At 36.6% G+C, this 23,912-nt stretch overlaps 1 protein-coding gene across 2 annotated transcripts in view; it reads left to right on the forward strand.

Annotated features, from left to right (window-relative positions):
- The window catches only part of LOC306652826 (uncharacterized protein), a 670,960-nt gene extending 647,881 nt beyond the window's left edge, over positions 1 to 23,079 (forward strand). Inside the window, exon 2 of one of the 2 annotated variants that reach the window (XM_079125505.1) lies at positions 22,860 to 23,079. In XM_079125505.1, the coding sequence (XP_078981631.1) occupies positions 22,860 to 22,994 (135 nt within the window). In that variant the 3' untranslated portion in view covers positions 22,995 to 23,079. Of the gene's footprint in view, positions 1 to 21,760; positions 22,094 to 22,859 lie in introns of those variants that run through there. The other variant, XM_079125506.1, reaches the window with a different exon arrangement.
- Positions 23,080 to 23,912: the final 833 nt, after the last annotated feature.

A 23,912-nucleotide genomic window follows, 5' to 3' on the forward strand; every position in this document is an offset into this window, starting at 1 on the left:
TGGTGATTCTGGTCAGGGTGGATGTAGAGCAAACACTCCTGAATCTCTCAAATGCTGGCATTTGCTCTCATGTAGGCATCAGGAGTCCTGGCCCAAAAGTCAGAAAGAAGACAAGAAACAGGCTTCCCTAGCTGTTAAATCTGCAGGACTTTTATTCTCAGCAGAGGCAAACTCCCCAGCCCAGGGTGGATTTGCAGCTCTGGTGACTAGGAGTCCCTCTGTGTTTTGTGGTGTCAATACAGTGTTTTGTTTAAGAACCACAGTGAAGGAGCCAGCATTTCAGACTGCATCATTCTGGCCACCAACATGTTATTTTTCCCTAGAATTCATTTCAGCAGTTTCATTAATTATCAAGAGCATTTGGGCATAAACCTGAAATGAAAGGTTTGCAATGCTCAGTGGAACAGAAACAAACATCTAAATCTCTTTGAACCATGAAATGCTGAAAGGTAATCAAGTTTATACCAAATGATTTAACTCTGGCATTTTCTACATATAAAATGACCTATGAGGTTACTAGGGTACATACATGTTTCGAATAAGCTCCTCATTTGTTTAGGCAAGGCAGTTTTGCAAGCATGCCAGGACCATCTGGACTAAGTGTTGAGAATTAACAGTTCAGCATGAGCTGTGCCAGGCTTTCAATCTCAGAAACAAACTTACCAGCTAGGAAACCACAGGAAAGCTACATAACCTCTCTGAGATGCAATTTTGACATCTGTATAATGGGGAGAATAAACCATACCTACATTACAGGTTTTCTGGGAAGATTAAATTGGATGATCAATCTAAACCCTGTAGAAGTATCCAGCACACAGGAATGTTGAACAAGTTGTAGCAACTACACTCATACGTAGTGCTTAGTAAGTGTGTTTGAATGAATAAATGAATCAGTAATTAAACATGGACCTTACAAACTGTATTTCATCTATTTATGGGTGAGAGTCTCAACTGTATATTGAGAAGTACTTAATTCTCTGAAACCGATGGACAAAACTGAATTTGCTGTGCTTTCAGGCTCAAATCCACAGGCTCAGGTGACCCAAGAACTAGTATTTGCATGTTACTTCAGAGCCAGGTTCCAACCACAGTATGTTATGTTAACATTTAATAACTAGGGTATTTGTAGTCTTTTAGTTTATCCATCAATGAAGACTTCTCAAAGTGTAAAAAGATACTCCTCAACCTGGCAGTGGTGCGCATGCCTGTAATTTCAGCAACCTGGGAGACTAAGGTAGAAGGATCACAAGATTGAGGCCAACCTCTGAAATTTAGCAGACCCTGTCTCAATTTAGTGAGACCCAGTCTCAATAATACCACCACCACTACTACAACTAATATTAACAATAATAATAATAATAACAACAAAAATAATTACCAAGAGATGTAGCTCTCAGTGGTTAAGTGCCCTGGGTTCAATGACCAGCATCAAAAAAGGGACAGTTTTCAAAAGCACAGACAACCATCTTTCTCTCAAATAAGATCAGAAATACACACCTATTTCTCTCTAATCCTCAAGGTGATAATTAAGAGTTAGGATTCAGATTTCCATTGTCTAAAATCAGTACCTACAACTGTCTGGACATAAGATGCTGCACATTGCTGTCCAAAGGATAAATACCTCTGAATTCACTGCTTGTGTAATATGTTTGAAATGCACATATAATCCTCCATTGACTTTTTTTTAAAAATAGCATTTATTTTTTAAAATGTTAATATGTAAATTACAGAAAAAATAAAAAATGAAAGAAAAGAACAAAGTCATTCATTTGCAAGCACCTTAGTTGAACATGCCTTCCAGGTCATGAGTATGCATACACGACATCCCATTTTGTTTGATTGAGATCATCATGAGTATCATGCTTTTCCACACATGAATATTCAGCAAAACAAAATCCAAAACCTACCTCATTTGACCACTTACACTTACATAATATTGCAACTCTGACCCAAGAATCTCACAAAATGCTCCTCACTCTGGCCTCTGACACTCACAGAAAGCTTATACTTGACCTCTGTCACTAACAAAATATCCTCTCTTGGCCTCTAACTTTCACATATTATCCTCACTATGAACCTTTACACTCACAAAATATACTCACTGTGACTGAAAACACTAATTATTCCCTTAATGTGATGGCTGACACTCATATATTTCTTTATTATGCACCATTTCCTTTAGTAGTTACCTAATATTAATATATTAGCATTTATAAATAATGTAGTAATTGCCCTGTGGTTTTAATACTAACATATTATCAATCATTTTGCATCCAAAATTAATAGTTTCCCTGAGCCTTTCAAATTTATGTAATACAGAAAATGGTCTCTGAAATTAATATAAAAACTGTCCTTTTGGATTGCAGTTGTGGGTTATTGTTGGAGCTCTTGCCTAGCATATTTGAGGCACAGGGTTCAATCTTCAGCAGCACATAAAAAAAAATAAAGTTAGATAAAAAATAATTCTGTTTTTTTTAAGCTCTCCCTTGGTCTTTCAATACTGACATTGTTTTCATACTACAGCATCAAAACTGTTGTAATCACTGACCTCTGCCTGTTTAAAGGAAAATGCATTCCATTCTATAAAATTTAAACCTAAGAGAATAGCTCCCTGACCTGTGGCCCTTAATACAAATGTGATAAATTTTTTGTACCCTCTAAAACTAATAGTTGCCATGTGGTCTTTAATATTAAAGAAATATTCTTACTATTCCACATTAAACTAATACAGTATATTTCCTGGCAACTTAAAGATGATTATAATATCCATAGTGGCCATCTAAAACACATACAATAAGTCCCATGTAGACTTCAATATTAACACAATATTCCTATTTTGGTCTCCAAATGTTATAGAGTAGCTGTCCCATGCCTCTTCTTTTTTACCAATACATCCTTACAATAGCATGAAAAACTGACAAAAGAGCTGTTTTGTGGTCTTTACTATTAACATAACTTGCCTGATATTAAAACCTCAGAAATGGATACCAGAGTCATTCAGAGGACTCAGATATTAATATAATATCCAAACTAGAATATCAGATATGATTACAGAAGCTGTGCTCTGACCACAAAATATAATGTGTTATCCCTAGCCTAGCATCTACAAAAAATATAGTAGATTCCCTCTCCCTTGAAATACTAATATGACATTCATATAATGGCCTATAAAACCAATTAAATATGTTACCTGTGGCCTTTAATATTACTACATAGCATCCTTTTCATAAATCCTGATACCAGTATAACTTTCTTGTGGATTTTAATATTCATTAATATCCTTGATATAACAGCTATAACTAGTAAACAGGTGCTCTTTAGCATTTAATATTAGCATATTTATATTACACAACCTTATGCTAATAAAATATCTGCATTTTTGGTATTAAATAATAATAGTTTTGAGATATCACTAAAATTAATACATTAACTAACATGTTCATTTTAATCTTAACATGATATGCATACTTGAGCTTCCAAAAATAAAATAAAGGCTTATCTGTAACTTCTAATAATACTATCATATCCAGACTATGACATGCCAAACAGATATGATAGCTGTCTTTTAATATTGATGAAATATTTATACTATAGAAAGCACAACTAGTATAATAACTGACCTAAGATTTTGATACTATTACATAATCCATAGTACATCATTTAATATTAATATAACAGCTTCTATAAACCTTGGATATTGACAGAAGATGTGTTTTGTAGCATCCATAACAAATATAATAGCTATCATTATACAAAACTCTTATCCATGATAAAACACCACAAGATAATGCAATATCTGCCCTTAGTTATTAATAGTAATGTAATACCCATACTATACCATCCAAAAGTGATCTAATTGTTGTCCTGTGATCTGTTGTTCTATTATAGAATCCAAACTATTATAGAATCCTCATGTTTAGGGCTGCTCTTAGTGAGCTTCACTGGCTGCAAGCAGAAAGGTAAGCAGAGAACAATGCCTGGAACCTGGATGAAAGTTCTCAACAGGCTCCATTAGAATCAAACCATGTCCAGTAACTGAAGTGGTTCAGAAGGCAACTGATCAAGCATATAAAAAGCATCGTCTTTGTACAATTTCTTTGGGAGGATCCTGTCACCAATAATACAAAAGAAATGAACTATCCATCATCATACACAGGGTTCCATGCCACCCAGGATTTGGTCCTTCAGATCTTAGGTGAAGTCTTGCATCTGAGACCAGCCAAGTGGCACATAAGTCCCATGGTCTCTTTGTCAGGATCATCAAACCCTGAGTGCACAGCCACAGATGTGAGGACATGAGATGGGACAGATGTAGCCTGCACTGCCTTGCTGTCCCTTACTGGCCCATGGCCAGAGGCAAAGTGTGTGGGCTGTTTCCAGGGTCTCTCAATTTTACACTGCCATTGATTGTTCTGGGTTCCACACTGTGGCTTTAATCATTGCATTTGCCTAATTTGGATTTCAATAGGGAAACTGTGGTCATAATCATATCATTTTAAAAAGTACTATTTAGTTTAGGTGGGTCTAGCTGTCAGAAAAATCATAATTTTAAAGAATATTTGTTCTTGTGACTTTCTATTGAGAGATTGGCACACTAAATATTTGTCTTGGATGCTCTCCTTAGAAAGGGAATAGTACAGCCCTCAGAACTTGGTGCCTCAGTGTTTGGATCTGGTGATGCCTGCTTCACAGTGTGAAAGCACTGGAACAACTGGGTATAGATCCATGGTGAGGATATTGGTAGAAAGATGTATTAGAGTCAAGGGACTAACACATAGGTAGGCTTTATTGATGTACTTGTTAATGGAACTTATTTGTTAGGAGAGTAAATCTGTTTCCAACTGAACCAAACTCCTATGGATCTCAGGATCCATCACCTCTTCTATGTGATTTTCTCTTTTTCCTGTTTTGGGGAGTTAAGCAAACATCCCAGAAAATACATTTTTAGGTCTTTTCCAAGAGTGAACAATGAAGAGAACTTATCACTATCTGGTCTTGTTAATTTAAAGAATTTTTATAGTGACTTGGAGAGGGACTGAACTTCTGCTTACTTTATAGTTCTATCAGGCATGCTAAGTCTCATACAGGGCTCTTTTTCCTTCCTGAAGCAACTTAGTTGGATAGGCAATGTTATCACATAATGCCACAGGAGTAGGAGATAAGAGAGGAGTAGGAGATAAGAGAGGAAAAATTTCCATGACTTTGACTTTTACCAACTAAATAACAGGGACCATTTCCTTCTTTCAAATTCACTGCTGCCTCAGGATTGATCAAGCTCAGCACCATTCAGATTGCAGGTCTTCCATGTGGTGATCCTCCCCATTTGATTTTCCCCAGTAAATTTCAAGGAATACAGAAACATTCAGGAATGTTCTATTCTGGGAGCCTTCCCACAGGGGTGATCATGCATATGAGTATTGATAGTCAAACCTTTTCAAGCCAGTGGTCCATCATCAGACTCTCACCTTTATTGGAAGGTAATGAGCACCCAATTAGTTCTGTGTGCAAAAGCAAGATTGTTCTAAGTCTTTTGAGATGGTTTGTTAATTTTTGATGTTTCTTAATAGAAGAAAAGGTCATCAGTTTCTTGTGTTCATTCAAAAGTGAGCACAGGGCACTCAGTGAACCTGCATTAGATTAATGACTATCCTCTGAAGAGAGTGGTTACCTAGTCCTTTTCCATTTTTCAAAACCGAATTTTCAGTCCTTCTCTCTGTTTCAGTAACCTTAGTTATTGAATCAATAATGCCTTCTGAGATAGTTCTTTGTTCTTCTACTTGGGCCTTCTTTCCAAACTTTAGTTAGAAAAATTGAAAGAAACTGTCTCCAACCACACACACACAAAAGAAGTGACCTGCTGTGACCCTGAAAGAAGCAATGTAGAGAGTCCCCAAAGACATAGAGAAAGAGAATTCCACTCCTATTGTTATTGACCATGGTATTAAACAAAGGTTTGGCAATTTTACACCATCATTTATTCTTGACAAAACTTTTGCATCTGTGAATTTTATAACCAAAATATTTTCATCCATGTGAAGCATTTATAAAATGGAAACAAAAACGGCCATTCTTGCTATTTAATGGGTTCTCTAGGTCTTTGCCTGCTGCCACACAAAATTTTCCAGGAAATATCTGGAAATACAGCAGTGCCACTGCTATGGGCCTAAGGAAAAAGAAAAAATTGAGACTTTCAATGACTACATCTTGGAAGTTAAATCTCATGACACTTGCTGATTTGTATTTCTTTGAAACCATATGCCGATGTGGATTCACTTAGAGGGAGGAAGCTACAGGCCTTGGACATAAGGATTCAGTGGTGCCAGTGATCCCTTGTAGTGTACCTATACAATAAAATGGGAAGAGATATTGGGACACTTCTAAATTGCACAGGAAGTACTGGTAAGTCTATAGCACAGGGAGTCTATTTCTGAAAATCAGTCATGACAAATTTCTAGTGGGGTAGATTGGAAACAAGGACAAAGTAGAGGTTGATTTTCCCTCTTTCACTGTTGGACTGAAGTCATGGTAGCATTGTATGTCATCACTTTTTACTCTTCTTTCTATGTTGTGTCTTCTGTATGTTGGTGCATTACAGACACATGACTCAAACATTAAGTTTCCCAAGGAGTACATATATGTATGTACTCATAAACCTGCTGACAACTTCAAGAGCATAAGGTAGAATAATCCCAGGGGAATAAATGGCAAAAGTATTCATGCCCTGTAAGGCATAATGACTTCTTCAGCACAACACACATGACCAGAAGGAGAAAATGGGTCTGATCCAAGTTGTATTTACAAGCTGGTGACTTGGCTACACCTGGGACTGTCTGGGGAATAGATCCAGGATGTGTTGGTGTAACCATGTACACTTGTATATATGTCAAGGAAAGATGGAAGGAGCCTGCATCCCAGTGGGCCATTGGTATTATTTTGTTTAAGAAAGGGCCATAGTTAAGGACAAACCCAAGAAGTGACCTCACTTCCTTGGTAATAAAACACACAGGATGTAAAACCATTGTAGCTAGGCACCCAAATTCTAGATACAGTCCTATTCTGTTCACTTGTGCTGATACAGCAAGTCCAAAGCCAGGAGGTCTTGTTGTCTACTCATCTTTGGATGATTATTTCTCAGGAAAGTCCCTAGTAGGAGTTTTTCCCAAGCTTGGAAGCATGGTATCAATATTGGGACCAACAACTCTGGTGATATTTCCCAAGGAGACCAGAGGTAAATCAGGACAGGCCATTGCAAGTGAGTAGAGTCCAATCCTCCTCTAAGTTTCCCATTTATATAATATCAGACACTTAGAAGTTGTTTGTGTGTGTTTATGTTACTGTCTCATATTTGTGACTCATTGCATTTGATGTTGATCAAGTTATGATGCTTTACTTTAAAGAGCACCACCTTAGGTCATTCCCTCCATATCTCATAGAGACATAACTGCATACTTGAGTGATTGCAAAATAGTACTTCACAAGCCCTAGAAACTATACTTCTTAGAAAGTCTTCTCTAAATACCTTAGAGAGTCTTTCTACTTACCTCAGAGAGTCTGCAATATACACCTCAGAGAAAACATTTGACTCACCACAGAGACCTTTCCTATACACTGAAAATAGTTCTTTTATTCACTTAAGTGAACACTCACACTCTCAAAAATAAGACTTCCTACAAACCTCATAAAGCCCTCCTACACTGTTCAGAGGGCCCTAACTATATATGTCAGAGAGAACTTCGTACACAAAAATGAGAACCCACCTTATCACCTCAGATAATCTTTCTTGTACACCTCAAACTCACTGACATACATGTCTAAGTAATGCTTCCCTACTAATATCAAGAGCTTTTCCTATACACCTCAAATTGCCATCCATATACCAATTAGGGACCCTGCCTTCACACTGTTGAACAACACTTAACTCAGAAAGTCTTTCCTATAACCCCCAGAGAGTATTCCCTACAAATTCCAGTGAGATGTTAATTCAAACCTCAGAATTCCCATGCTACACACATAAGCAAATACTACTGCAAAACTCAGACACAACTCACTACTCACCAAAATACCCTCCATACTCAACTCTGAGGTTTGAAGGGACACACCTCAGAGAGGACTCAGGATATTCTGTTGAGTGGCATCCCTAAACACTTTAGGGATTCCCTCTACTATTCTCAAAAAACATTCCCATTATACTTCATTGTGTTCTAACTAATCATTTCAGATATATTTCATTATTCATTTCTGAGGGCCCTAACCACACAACAGAGAACATTCTTATGCAGACAAAAGCCCTTCTACATCCCTCATAGACTCCTCCTGCACACTTAATAGAAACCTCCTTATAAACATCAAAGCATTTGAACTGAAACTAATGTAAAAACCCTTGTGGTCTTTTGATATTGATATTTTACTCATACTGTACCATCAGAAACTGTTAAAATTGCTGCTTTCTGACTGTTCAAACTAATATGCTATCCATTCTATAAAATCTAAACATAGGCATAGTTGGAATGCAGCCTTTGAAGAGCTCTTTTAAAATTCCCGTTCCTACTTATGGGAAGACTCATAGCCCTTGAGAAAAGAATCCCGTGTTTCTCCTTTGCTAGCAAAGGAATAAAATTGCTTTTTCCTGTTTCTCAACACCATGTCCTTATTATTCAATTGGCATTGGAGACAAGGACCGAGGTTTCAGCAACAAACCTGGCATCCAGGTGGGACACAAGAGCATACCCCGCTCCAGCTTTCAGAGGCAGACCTGGCATGGTAAGCAACCATACTTCCATGCTGATGATGTAAAGTAAACTTTTTGAAAGCTGAGTATTGGAAAGTTAGGACACAGTAAGTGTGCATCAGATTGAACAAGAGGAGTTATTAATGATTCCCCATCTTGTTGAACTTTGAGAAAAAGGAAACTCAATGGAGTAAAGTGGTTACACCTTGGCCATTTGGGCCTTTCAAGAAAGGAAAACAGAACTCTTCTGCTGGAGGTCAATTAGAAATGAGTAAGGCCTTTTAGGCCAAAGGGACCCTGAGAATGGTGATCAATGTTATCTTCACAAGATTTGTTTTAGGAGAAAATAAAAGACTCCAAAACAAACAAATGGACAAAAAGTAATTGATAATAACCCCTTAAGAAAGAGACATTCATTCTCTTCTGTACAATTGTTTAAATTGTATGAGTCTGCTTTGCCAGATATCCTACTCTTTCTCTTCTGCCTGTTAAGAAACCTCACACTGATGAATATCAATTTGTGCAAGACCCGAGACCTATAAAATATTAAAATGTGATGTCCATTGCTTTAAAGATATTTCTTTGTCCAAGAAACAGATGACTTATGATCTTGACTGGCTTGATTTTCATGAATAATCTAAATATACCAGACTAGAAATATGTATATATCTGAAACTAAATATGTTTTTCTGAGCCTTGTCTAAATGTTGTATAAAAGTTTAATAAATGAAACTTCATGTAGGTTCAACTAGTAAGTTGAAAATTACATCTGGCATAATTGGGCACCACTGCCATTTAAAAAACTGACATATATCTGTCTGTTTTGACTAAGTGCAATATGAATTATTAACACTCTTCCCTGAACAAATAAAAGATTTAAGGCTCTCCATGATTTTTGCTGGTAGTGCTATATGCTACAAGCCTGTGAATATCTGTAGATTATGAATATCACTGTGAGAATTAAACCTAGGTAAAATCAGGACATCTGTGTAATTGTGACACTATTAATTCTTTGTATACTAAATATAGTCATGTTCTTCTAGTATATAAACTCAAAGTGTAAAGCTTGGAAGAACATTTTACTAAGCTGGTGTTGTCCAAACTAAAATTGTCTACAATGGTAATTTTAAACCTTACAGAATTAATAATTTAGAAATTTGTATTATTTAATGTTCTATAACTGGATCTGTTATAAGATAAATGTAAAATTTGATGTTACTTTTTACACTAGGGTAGAAATTTAAATGTATTTTAAAAAGATAATGAGAGTCTGATCTATTTAAAGGTCAATATTGTAAAACATGCAAACATTTTGCCAATTTCCCCCAAAAAAGTGTTAAATCTCTGTAAGATTTTTTATTCATGTTTTAGATGTGATGTTGTTATTTGTGAAGAGTCCAACCTTATCTGAGTTGATGCTTTACCTCCCAGACCTTACTCCATGTTAGAAAGGCTCCGAAATAGGCTAGACTGAAGCTCATTTAAAGTTGCATTCAACTCTTTTACTGTGATCTCAAAATAAACAGGAGATATCACTAAGTAAGTTTGGGATTATAAAACAATATGTTTTTTGGACCATAATGATATAACCTGAATTTGCTTTTACTATTTTAAATTTTGTATTTCCTTGTAAACTTTGTTATCTTTTAGTACCCTACAGAAATGTAACTTCTAATATAACAACCTGGGTTACCTTGAGATAATAGGCCATCATCTATAAAGGACAGACAGGAGGTAAGTCTTACATCCAGTGCTAATACAGACCCCAATTCAATAGAAGGGTTAAATTAGTATAGAATTATAAATACTGAAGTTATTACCTGTTACTCCCTCTTTAAGACTGGTGAAACCAGCTTGCTGGGTGATTAAAATAAAAAACTTGGAGACCAAAGTCAAGGAAGTTAATGTGCCAAGGAATAAGCAGCCTATATTTGGTCTTTTGCCCATAAGTTCAGCCAATACCCAGAGAATGACAGGACCCCTACAAGGGCTCTGAAACTCTGGAGAGTCACCTGATCTGCCAATCAGGAAGACCAAGAAGATCATAGAGAACAGAAAGCCAGATGGTGGTGTACATTCTGCAATGAGGAGGGTCATTGGAGGCAAAAATGTCCCTGATGCTTGCAAGAGAAGTTATGCATGGTCATCAAGACCCTGATCTGAACAATCCTGGCACATGCACCACTGGTAGAGAAAAAGTAAATGAGCCAGGAGGCTTCACACATGTTCCCAGGTGCAATCTCTGAGAACTCTCAGATGGTTCTTAAGAATAGATAGTATCAAGGTCAGGTTTGACCAGCTTGGTCCTGGCAGGAGAGTATAGCCTGAGCTGTCCTACCTGAACAACTCAAAGGAAAAAGAATCTTTTTAATATGACATAAGATGTACACTTGTGACAGTCCTACCAAAAGTAAGAAAAACTGGTGGTTGTAAAGAAATGGTTCTTATATGAAAATACATAGACTAATTATCACAAATGACACTCAAGACCCAAATTTGTCCTATGTTTCAGAAACTGACTGAAATACTAAATTTTGAAAATTATATACAAAAGCAGTAATCCTTTACTCTCTTATTTATTGTTGTCCTAGCAATGTTGAACTTTGTCCTATGTGTAATTTGTACATTCACATGGCAACTGCCTCCATGGAACTCTGGACAGTGATGATGTTGAAAACCCCTAACTGTTCATACCCCACCTGACAGAAAAGGACTTTGGATCACTTCATCTCAACTTCATCCTCTCTCAGCAGGAAGCAGCTTGGAGATGTCATCACCAATTTTTCCATAGAAATGGAATGTAGAAGTTGACAGTGGGGAAATGTAACTCTGGTTCACTTCACCATCTGAATATAGCTCTGAAGCTTATTTTTAAAAGGGACATATTTTCATTTTTCTCTTCTCCATCTCCCTAACCTGGGTGAAGGGAAGAATTACCTTGAGTTAACTGTGCTTCACAGGAAGAGAGTATCTGCCAGGGGATCTAAGAAGTGAATATCTTCCAAATTAACAAGTGAATGTTAACACACAATCAGGGTGTCCTGGGATTCCCTGTCAAGGCACACCTGAAATGTAGACTTTGAAGAGCTCCTTTAGGGTCCCTCTGTTCCTCCTGATTGGGGGAGTCATGGCCTTTAGGCACGAGTACCCTGTATTTCTTCTTTGATAGGAGGCTGATGGGATTTCTTTCTTTTTTTTCTTCCTCAGGACATGTTCTTCTTTTTGAACTGGTATTGGAATCAATGACCAAGCTTTCATCGACATGACAAAATAAAATTTCCAGGTGATATCTCCGTGTGTAATCTTTAAAGAAATTGCTAAATCTATTCCACAGTGGATGAACAAGTTTACATTCCCACCAGCAGTTTAAAAGTCTTCTAATTTTTCCATACCCTTGATTACTATTTGTAACAGCTCTTTTGAAATTTAATTATTCTAGTAGGTGCAAAATGGTATCTCATTTCAGTGTACATACAATAGCTTGGAGAACAGGTGTTCTGTGGCCTTTAATATTAATATAATTTACCTATTACAATATCAGAGATGGACATCAGAGTCATTTAGAAGATTTGAATGTTAATATAATATCCAAAGTAAAGTATTCAATAAAAAATATAGAAACTTCCTGTGGCTTTAAATCTGTTATTCCTAGTTTAACATGTAAAACTAATTTACTGGATTTCTGTACCTTTAAATGCTAATATAGCATCATTTATTATGGCCTCTAAAACCAAAGAAATATATGTCCTGTGGCCATTAATCTTATTATATAGCATCATTTCCAAAAACCTTGACACATATACAATAACTTCATTGTGAATTTTAATATTCATTTAATATCCTTGACATAAGATCTAAAGCTTGTAAACAGGTACTATTTAGCATTTAGTATTAGCATGATATTTATATTATAGAACCTTACACTAATAAAATATCTGCATTGTGGTCATTAAATTAATAAGATATTCATGAGATACTATTAAAATTAATGTATTTACTTTCATGTTAATCCTAACATGATATGCATACTTTTGCTTCTAAATGTGACATAAATGTTTATCTATGGCCTTTAATACTAATATGATATCTATAACATTTCAAACCAATGCAATGTGTCCTGTGTCCTTTAATATTGATGCAATATTCATACTATAGCAAGTACAACTAATATAATTGCCTTGAGATTTTAATACTATAACATAAACCATAGTACAGCACTTAATGTATTAATAAAATAGCTTCCATACAACTAGGATATTTTCATAAAATGACTGTTATAGCTTTCATACCAAGTATAATAGTTACCCTGTAGTCTTTTATACAAAAATGTTGTCTATGATAAAACATCTCAAGATAATACAATATCTGCACTCAGATATTAATAGTAAAGTAACACTCATAAAACAGAATCCAAAACTGATATAATACCTACTCTATGGACTATAGTTCTATTATGGAGTCCATAGTAAAGCATCTAAAGAGTGCTTTCCCTTGACATAGACCTGAAAATGGCCTCCTGTGCAAAGAATTGTTCCAAAGACTCTTCCCATAGTATAATGTGGTTACACTACAAGAAACCCACAGCATCTTGATGCCAAGGTCCATAGCTCCCTCCCCACTTAATGAATCTATACCAGTATCTTGTTTCACAGAAACAGAAAACAGCAGGGTTCATCAGATTCCACTTCTAAGGTGGAGTCGTGGCATGTCATTTTTCTATCTGCTTCCATATTCTCAGTACAGAAATCACTGCTTGGATTCTAGAGTTTGGTGGGAAAATTTGATGTGGCAGCTGGCAGAGGCCTGGGGACACCTTGAAGTGGCAAGGACCTGTAATTGCTGGGAATTAGTTCTTAGTGCCTAAGATAGGTGAAAATATTTGGGTTATAAAATTCACTGATTCAAAAATTATATTAAGAAAAAAGGATGGTGTAAAATGGCCAACTAGTTTGTTCAATATCATGGTCATAACCATGGAAGAGGACTTCATTTTCTCCATGTCTTTAGGGAAAGTCTACATTTCTTCTCTCAGGTGGCAGCAAGCCACTTCTTTATTAGGGTGGGTTCTGGGGATTGAACTCAGTGGCAATGAATCACTGAGCCTCATCCTGAGCCCTATTTGTATTTTATTGAGAGAAAGCTCTCACTGAATTGTTTAGCACCTCATCATTTCTAAGGCTGACTTTGACATTGGGATCCTCATAACTCAGCCTCCAAAGCTTCTGGGATTACAAGAATGTGCCACCACACCCTGCTCCTGCAAGCCACTTACTTTTCCTTTATGTGCAGTTGAAGATAGGTCGTTTTCTCCTATGATTTTAAGTAAAATTTGGAAACAAGTCCATCTCAGAAGGCAATGTTTTTTCAATAGCTAAGGCTATGGGAACAGAAAGAAGGACACACAATTCAGTATTTAAGACTGGAAAGGGAATAGGAAACCACTCCCTTCAAGGAACAATCACTAACAAAATGCATTTTCACTGAGCTGCCTGTTTTCACTGTTGAATGGAACACAAGGAGGTCATATCTTTCCCTTCCCCTAAGAAATTCAGGAATTACCTACCCATCCCAGAATATTCAGGACAATCTTCCTTGTGCACATGTAGCTATTTTGCTGTTCATTACCTTCTCACCACAGGTGGGAGGCAGAAGATATACATCTGGCCTGAAGAAGATTTGAAAATTCACACCCATATACACAATCACACCTGTGGGATGGTTTCCAAGATAGGGCATTGTTAACTGTTTTGATGTTACTTAAAATATATGGGGAATGGTCTGGGGAGATAGCTCAGCTGGTAGAGTGCTTACCTCACTATATATATATGGAATGACAAAATTTGGGGGGTGATCACCAGAATAAAGAAATGTAACTCTGAATGGTGCTGGACTTCATGCGCCTTCAAGTTCCAATGAATTTTAAAACAGGAAATCATCCCTGGTTTTTAAACTGATAGAAGTCAAAGACATAAAATTTTCCCTTCTTTTATCTCCTGCTCCTAAATTCATTCATATTATGGTATTAGGCCAAAGTTAAATCAGTTTCCATGTTACTATACACAACAGTTAACTATCATAGCTGGTGATAGTTTCTCTTTGTTGGGTAGTACTGAATAAGTGCCTCAACATTCCTGTGCTGGGATATTTACTGAACTATTCAAAACAGGAGAAAATAAGAACTCACAGAAAGGGAATAATGAGTCCTGTTTCCAATGGGTTTAATTTAGGTGACAGATGCACTGTCTTAACAAATAAGTCCCATGAACAAGTGTATCAATAAAGCCTACCTGAATGCTAGTCCCCTGCTTCCAATACATATTTCTACCAATATCCTCAATATGGATCTGTACCAAATAAGCCCAGTGCAGGCTTTTACACTGTAAATGACAGTATCACCAGTTCTAAGAACTGAGCATCAAGCTCCAGAGTTTTACTATCCCCTGTGTGACTATAGCATCCAAGACAAAGGTGTAATGTGCCAAATTCTCAACAGAAAAACACACGAACAAATATTTTTTAATATTTCCTCACAGCTAGATCCACCTAGACAAAATAATGCATTTTTAATGATATATTTATGACCATAGTTTCCCTGCTGCATTCCAAATTAAGCAAAAGCAATGTTTGAAGACACAGTGTGAAACCCAGGACAGTCAATGAAAAACCAAGATTGAGAAACCCTAGAAAAAATGCTCATAGACATTATCTTCTGGTCTTGTGTTACCAAGGTGCATCAAGTCAGTAGAGGATACATCTGTCTCTCCTCAGGTGCTTGCATCTGTACCTGTGCACTCAGGTATGGTAATCCTGACAAAAATGCAGGGACTTTGGTGTTACTTGGTTGGTCTCAGGTGTAAGACTGCAGTTCAGATTTGAAGAGCCAAACCCCAAATGGCATGGAACCCTGTATATGATTGAAGAATGGTTCAATGCAATTAATTGCTTTATCGGTGATGGGATCCTCCCAGAGAAGCAGGACATAGACCATCTTTATTTCATGGTTTAATTCGCTACCTCCTGTACTATTTCAGTTTTTGGGCATGTTTGGGTCCTTTTGTTTCTTGTGGAGTCCTTGGAAGACGCACACCCTTGCTTCCAGGCAGTGCTCTTTTTCTTACCTCCATGATTGCTCCCAGGCAAGGCTCCCTAAGAACAGTCATGGACAGAAAAAAAATTCTCTAACACCTGCAGAGTATATTCTTCTTCTTCACAGACCCTCCACAGATCCAGCTGTGGCCCCACCCCAGTCCAGGAATCTAATGATGACTCAGAACTGAAGTCATGAGGTTCCAGTCAATGCTGTGGCTCTGGAAACAGAGTCACTTTCTGGCAGTGTACTTGGGTCACAGGTGCTGACCACATACTCACATGAGATACTAGTTGACCTTCATTTCCTCTGTGAAGTACTTCATGAAGTATGGAAACCAGATCCTCTCTGATGTGCACAGTATCTTCAGAAGAGAGGTGGATGCTTCTGCAGAAAACAGAATTATGTGGCTCTCAGAAAAGCAAAGCGAACCATCTATAGCAGCATATATGTATAGAGATACATCTTATAGAACACTGAATATTTTAAAGACTCGTCAAGTGAGTTTTCTTTGCTTGCCAATAGTGAGAAGAGTAAAAGCATCTTGATATAACATCCTCACCCACAGTTGTGAGCCTACTATTTTATCTTTGCTAATGACACAACATGCTTTTCTAGTAATGGAATGCTGCATAAGTAGCATTTATGTTCAAATGGAATCCATTTTCATAATATTTTAGCAATAGAATTTGTGCAGCAAGTGTTTGCAAACTATATGGAGTTAAATGAACGTAGAAACAAAATAAAACTCATATCAAAAATAATCCATTATAGTCTAAAACTAAAATTTGAGAAAACTAAATATATTCCAGAAGGAAAAACATGAAAATCTATGTGATTTTAGACTTAGTGTTGGGTGTGCTTGTGTGTGTGTGTGTGTGTGTGTGTGTGTGTGTGTGTGTGTGTATGTTTGTGTATATTCATGTATTGGAGATCAAACACATGGCCTCACACATAATGGATCATCTCTCTAAGACAGAATGACATATCTGTCCATTGGTCATTAGTTTTAACACATGCTACCTAAAGCCAGTGGACAGAAGAAATATACCGATAACATGGACTTATATAATTAACTTTTTCCAAACTGAAGTGTTGCATACCTATGATCCCAATTACACAAAAATCTGATGCAGAAGGATTGCAAATTTGAAACCAGCCTTAAGGAGACACTGTCTCAAATAAAAATACCAAAGAACAAAAAAAGGAGCTAGGGATATGACTCAGTGATTACTCATCCCTGGATTCAATTTGCAATGTCCAAAATTAAATATCTGAACAGACTCCTGAAAAAGAAAGTATAAAATAAGAAAATAGTTACACTTGATGATTCTCAATATCTTATCATGTTAGAAAATCATAAGTTAAAAGAATAGTGAGGTAGGTTGTCACTGCAATTAGCACAGGTAAACTCTAAGAAGTCATTACACTGAAAAAGTAGACTATGTAACACCAGCATTTTCAGGCAATGCTGGAAAGACACACCATGCAGCCACTTTTGAAGATGATGTGCCAGTGCCTTCTCAGCAAAACAATTTTAATCTGTGACCCAACTGTGTGCCCATAATTCATCTGCATTTGGAAACATGCTCTGAAAAAAACATGCCTAACCAAAACTACCATGCAGTTGTGCACATCAGATCTATTATGCTGATTAGATAAACTATTCCAAGACCTTTCTGTAGCTGAACGTACAACCAGTTCACAATAGAAAGAAATAAACCATAAAGTTACACACAAACAGATGCATCCTACCTATTGTTTTACTAAGTGTGATAAAACCAACTGAGGAGACAATATGCTGTATGGCCCACCATTGATGACATTCTAGAAAAGACAAAATTATGATTAGATGAAAAGGTGTACAGGATGAGGCCCAGCAGAGTCCCCAGTGCAACAGACTCTGCCCACATGGAGTTTGGTTGCAACACTTTCCTTGTGCTTGCATGTGTACAGCGATACAAAAACTCCATGACCACTTCTTGTACATTTGTGAAGACTTAATAATTTAGGCTTGATGGGTATTAATTCAATCTCCAGCTTCTTTCCTAAACTTACATGGGGGACAGAAAGTTCCACGATTTTTGTCAGGGCTTGAACTTCCTCATGATCACCCTCAATCCTGATGCTACACTACAGATCCAAAAAGAGTCCATATTAGAGCAAAAGATCTTCCTATCACCCCAAACATTCTACAAGATACAGGATCCACTTGCAAGTAATAACTGGAGAAGATTCTTCAATGATAAATGGTCAGGGTAACTTATGTGATATCAACTTGATGGAGTAGATTCATCAATATTGAGTAACTGGTATGGATTTGTCTATATTGAGTTTGGTATAGATTCATGAATATTAACTTGTTAGAGTAGGTTTGTCGATATTGACTCATCAGGGTAATATCACTGATATCACCTTGATGAGATAGATTTGTCGAATTGGTTCATTGATGTACTTTTTTTGATACTGATTATTGGTGTAGATGCTTCAGTGTGGATTATCAGTTTTTACTTATCACTTTAGATTCATCAAATTTGAATAAACAGGGAAGATTTGTTGGTATTGACCCAGTGTAGTTTCATGAATAACAAATTGTGTTGATGCATCAGCTTTGTAACATCATTGTATGTGGGGGCCTCCAGAATTCCATCCAGTGCTTGACAAAGATCCTTTGGAGGACGTTTGCAAAGGCTCATCCTAAAGGGAGTTGCCAGATGTTTTGCTCTGGAGCATGGTGTTTTTTCTGCTGTGTTTTTCTGATAATATATTACTCACTTCAATCTGAACAGATTGCTTAAGGGGATGAGGGGAATACAACAAAAATTCCAGAAAATATTATCTACAATCTGAAAGACAATGGGTCTTTACCACTAACAAAATTAAAAATAATTTTGGAGGCTAGGGATATAGCTCAGTTTGTACAGTGCTTGCCTTGCAAGCACAAGACCCTCACCTCAATTCGATCGCCAGCACTAAAAAAAAAAAAAAAAAAAAAAAAAGAAAAGAAAATAATAATTTTGCAACCATGCAATGAGTCCCTGAAAACCTCTGGAGAAAATAAATATAGATCTGCTTTTGTCTCCAACAGGCTGGTTATATTCTAATGACAGTTTTGTTTTTGTGTGGTGGTAGGGTAAAAGAATAAGGTTTCACAACATTCCCTCCTTCCTACAAAGAATAGGTCACACCTATAATAAATGTTGGTGCACAATGCCCTGTTCTGGAAAAAAGAGCTACATAAGACAAGGTAAATCTATTCAGTATAAAAACTTGGCCATGAGAACCACTGCGACCGCTGCCCTCCTGTAGCCCTTAACTCAGCAATTTAGATTTTAATCAGATGGACCTAGTAGAGATGGTCACATGAGATTACTTGTCTATTGCTTTAACCGCAAGAGTAATAAGAATAGTCTTAGGTCACATAGAGTTTAGATATTAAGGAAATAAACATTGCATTAGCTCATTGACATAGTGAGATATTCTTACAACAATTGTGATTAGGTAAGGATAATCTGTAAGGTTACTATTTTCTCATAATCTTTTGGTTCCTTGTTAAAAACAATTTCTGCCTATGCTTTGGAATCTTCTTTAATATTAACCACAAGACTGCCATTATAGCCTGAAGAAAAATATATATAAACCCAGCCTTCCCCAGAATAAAGTGAAAGTGATTGCACCAGAACTAGAGTCTGTGTCTTTCATTCTCCATCCATCATCGATGCTGTCTCCCCATGCCCTGTTTACCTGTGTGGAACACATGGACTCCTGCTAGGGCTGGACACTGGCAAGTGGCACCCAATTTGGGGCACTCTGGTAAACCTCCCATTTATTAATATTAATTTCTTTCTTTTTTGAGACAGCTAGGATCCTGCCTGGGGTGTTGCGGACCCCTTGGTAGAGAAGGCCAAGAAAGGAGAGGTAGGGATAGACAGAACAGCTACTATGGGAGGTAGTGAAAATAAAGAGCACTATTTATTGATATTTCTAAGCACTTATTAACTAAAAGAGGAATGCATGTAGGAACAGCTCAATTAAAAAGATTTTTTCATTTTGTGCAAGAATGTACCCCTTGGTTTCCTGAACAGGGTTCATTAGATGTTAAAACCTGGAAAAAGGTAGGCAATGATATGCATGTGCATCATAGATTATATGGCAATTAAAGAGTCCCCGCCGACGCTTTTGTGTTGTGGAATCTTTTTAGGGACTGTTTAGACCCTAGACATGAAAGTGAGCAGCTAAGTAAAAGAGTAAAATCACCAGACGAAACGTCAGAAAAGGAGCCTTTGCTGACAGCCTCAGTTAAAAAATATACAGAGGAGACTCAAGTGAAAGTGAAAGCGAATCAGACAATGATGAAGATGGGAAAAAGGAGAAAGTTCTGCCTGATCAGCTCTCCCCATCTGATGAGGAGGACTTGGAAGAAGCCGTTTTCAGATATCATAATGAGGATCCATTTTTGGTGGCTCCTATTGTGCCAGCCCTTCCTAAACCCTCAGATAAAATAAAAATGAGAGTCCAAAAGGTAGGATTTCTAGGTGCTGTTAGTGAGGCACAAAAACAGGGAGATATTAGTATTTCTTGCCCTATAGTATGGTCTATAGATGAGGGAGGAGAGCCTCATTGGGAGCCTCTCTCTCTTTTAAAATGTTAAAAGAACTAAAACCAGCTGTAAAAGATTAGGACCTACTTCCCCTTATACCCTGCAACTAGTGGAGAATGTGAGCTCACAGTGGCTGACGCCTATTGATTGGCAACAAACTGCAAAGTCGTGTTTAACACCAGGGCAATATTTACTTTGGAAGACAGAATATGAAGAATTAGCCAAAGCTACAGCACAATCTCAGATGGACAGAATGGAGACTATGGGGGCACTTCAGCCTGGCCTCACTTCTCCTGTGGCTGTCCATAAAGGCTATCATATTATAGACATTGATTTACAAGATTGCTTCTTTACTATTCCTTTAGCTAAACTAGATACATGCAGTTTTGCTTTCAGTTTACCATTGCCTAACTTACAAAGGCCTTATCAAAGATTTCAATGGAAAGTATTACCTCAGGGAATGAAAAATAGTCCTATGTCAAAAATTTGTAGATCAAGCCTTAATTAATTGTAGACAAAAGTATCCAGACTGCTATATGATTCATTATATGGATGATATATTGATTGCACATTCTCAAAGTCATTTATTACAAATAATATTATAGGATTGAATTAAAGATTTACAGAGGTGGGGTCTGATAGTGACTCTTGAAAAAAATCAACAGAAACCTCCTTATAATTATCTAGGAAGAACTATAAAAACAGATTGTGTCAGCTCTCAAAAGTTACAAATTTGAAAAACAAACTATTAATGTTAAATGATTTTCAAAAATTATTGGGAGATATAAATTGGATTGGACCTTATTTAAAACTCTCAACTAATGATTTAAAATGTTTGTTTGAAATACTAAAGGGTTATTCAGATCCTAACTCAAGTAGAGTATTAACTAAAGAAGGAGAACAAGCCTTACAAGTTGTTGAAACTGCAATTCGAAAACATTATTTGCAACAAGTTAATCATAACTTGACTTGGGTTTTTATTGTGCTAAAAACAAAACATACTCCAACAGGTTGCTTATGGCAAAATGATCCACTTGAATGGATACACTTGCCAGTATCAGGAAAGAAAATATTAATGTCTTATCCTACTATGGTAGTTTCTTTGGTATTAAAGGCCAGATTTAGAAGAATCATTTGCTTGTGAAATGCATAAAATAATTATTCCTTACACAAGAGAACAATGTGACCAATTATTACAAATTGATGATCAATGGGCTATTACATTTCTAAATTTTACAGGAAAAATTTCTTTCCACTTGCCCAATAATCCTTTACTACATTTTTTACTTCAAACAGAAATGGTGCTCCTCAACTCCAATTAACAATGATATGTTAATATTTACAGATGGGTCATCAAATGAAAAAGCAGTTACAATAATTAATTCTCAACTCACAGTTCAATGGACACAAGAAACTTCTGCACAAAGAGTTGAATTAGAAGCAGTCATCTATGCTTTCAAGACTTTTGCTCAACCCTTTAACTTGTACACAGACTCACTATACATTGTTAAACTGTTTCCAACGATAGAGACAGCCATGCTCTCCTTTTCATCTAAAATTATACATAGGCTACAAGAACTTCAATATCTAATTCATAACAGAACTTCACATTTCTTTATAGGTCATATTCAGGGACATTCCTGATTACCTGGTCACCTTACTCAGGGGAATACAAATGCTGATCACTTAACTAAAAATTTTATTTTAACAGCTATAGAAGAAGCTATTATATCACACAAAAATCATCATCAAAATTCATCTGCCTTACATATATTTCTAGAGAAGAAGCTAGAACTATTGTTAAAAATTGTCATGTTTGTCCTAAATTTATTTCTTCTCCACAGATGGGAGTTAATCCTCGAGGAATTTTACCTAATATCTTATGGCAAATGGATGTAACTCATGTATCAGAATTTGGAAAATTGTCTTATGTTCATGTTACAGTCAATACCTTTCCTCATATTATTGTGGCCTCAGCCAGAACTGAGGAAGCCTACAAGGATGTGATTCAACATTTATTCCTTTGTTTTTCTGTTTTAGGAATGCCTAAAAAATTAAAAATTGATAATACTCCTGCTTATACATCAGAACCATTTAAAGATTTTTGTTCCAGGTTTAATATTTCTCATTCTACAGGAATTCCTTATAACCCACAAGGACAAGCAATAGTAGAAAGGAGCCATCAAAGATTAAAAATACAAATAAATAAGCTAAAAGATGGAGAGCTTAAATACTCTTCCCCACATCATATTTTACAACATGCTTTATTTGTTTTAAATCATCTAAATACTGACAAGGAGGGAAATACTGCAATGATGAGACATTGGGAAAGTAGAAGGTCAAAACAAAGTCTAGTGAAATGGAAAGATCTATTATCTGGTAAATGGAGAGGACCTGATGTCTTGCTGACATCTGATTGAGGCTATGCTTGTGTATTTCCACAGGATGCTGAAACAACTTTGTGGATTCCAGACAGATTAATACTTCACTACAATGAGCCCTATTCGAAGGAGGAAGAACAAAGAGTAGTGGATCCCTTACCAACCCAATCAGATGGACCAAGATGGGCTAGCATTTAAGATGAAAAAGTTGCATCTTGCACAATCATCTGCAACGCACAACTCGGACCTGCTGACTTGGGGACAAGTGAAACGTCTGACTGCCTATGCTTTGGAAACTTCTTTAACATTAACCACAAGACTGCAATTATAGCCTGAAGAAAAGTATATATAAACCCAGGCTTCCCCAGAATAAAGTGGGAGTGATTGCATCAGAACTAGAGTCTGTGTCTTTCGTTCTCCATCCATCGCTGATGCTGTCTCCCCGTGCCCCCGTTTACCTGTGTGGAACCCATGAACTCCTGCTAGGGCTGGACCCTGGCAATTGTAGATTTGTTCATATTGACTCAACTGGGTTGATTCATAATGTCAAAACATCTATGTAGATCCATCAGTGAAAATTTGTCAATTTCATCACATCACTGTAGATTTTTTGATATCAATTTGTGATTATTTATTCATCAATTTGGATTTGTTGATATCAACTCATTGGTATAGATTTATCCATATTGCTTGGACAGTATAGATTCATCAATATTGACCAGTGAGGGTAGATTTATTGATATTGACTGGTTGGTGTAGTTTTGTTGATATTGTCCCTTGGTGTAGATTCATCAGTATCAACTGGTCAGTGTATATTCATTGATATCAACTCTTTGGTGTCAATTCATTATTATCAACTCATTGGAGTAGATGTGTCAATATCAAGTTGTAGATACATTAATTTTGACTGATCAATGTAGATTCATCAACAGAAATCAGTTGGGGTAGATTTGCCATTATCAGCACATCAGGGTAGATTCATAGATATCAACCCATAGAGGTAGATTCATCAGTATCCACCCAGCAGGGTAGTCATTGATGTCCGCCCATCAGGTATATTCATTCATACCAACTTATTAGATAGATTCATCAATATTGTCTCTTCAGGATAGATTG

Source organism: Sciurus vulgaris (genome assembly GCF_902686455.1).
Source record: "Sciurus vulgaris genome assembly, contig: HiC_scaffold_611_arrow_ctg1, whole genome shotgun sequence".
Classification (NCBI taxonomy): Eukaryota; Metazoa; Chordata; class Mammalia; order Rodentia; family Sciuridae; genus Sciurus; species Sciurus vulgaris.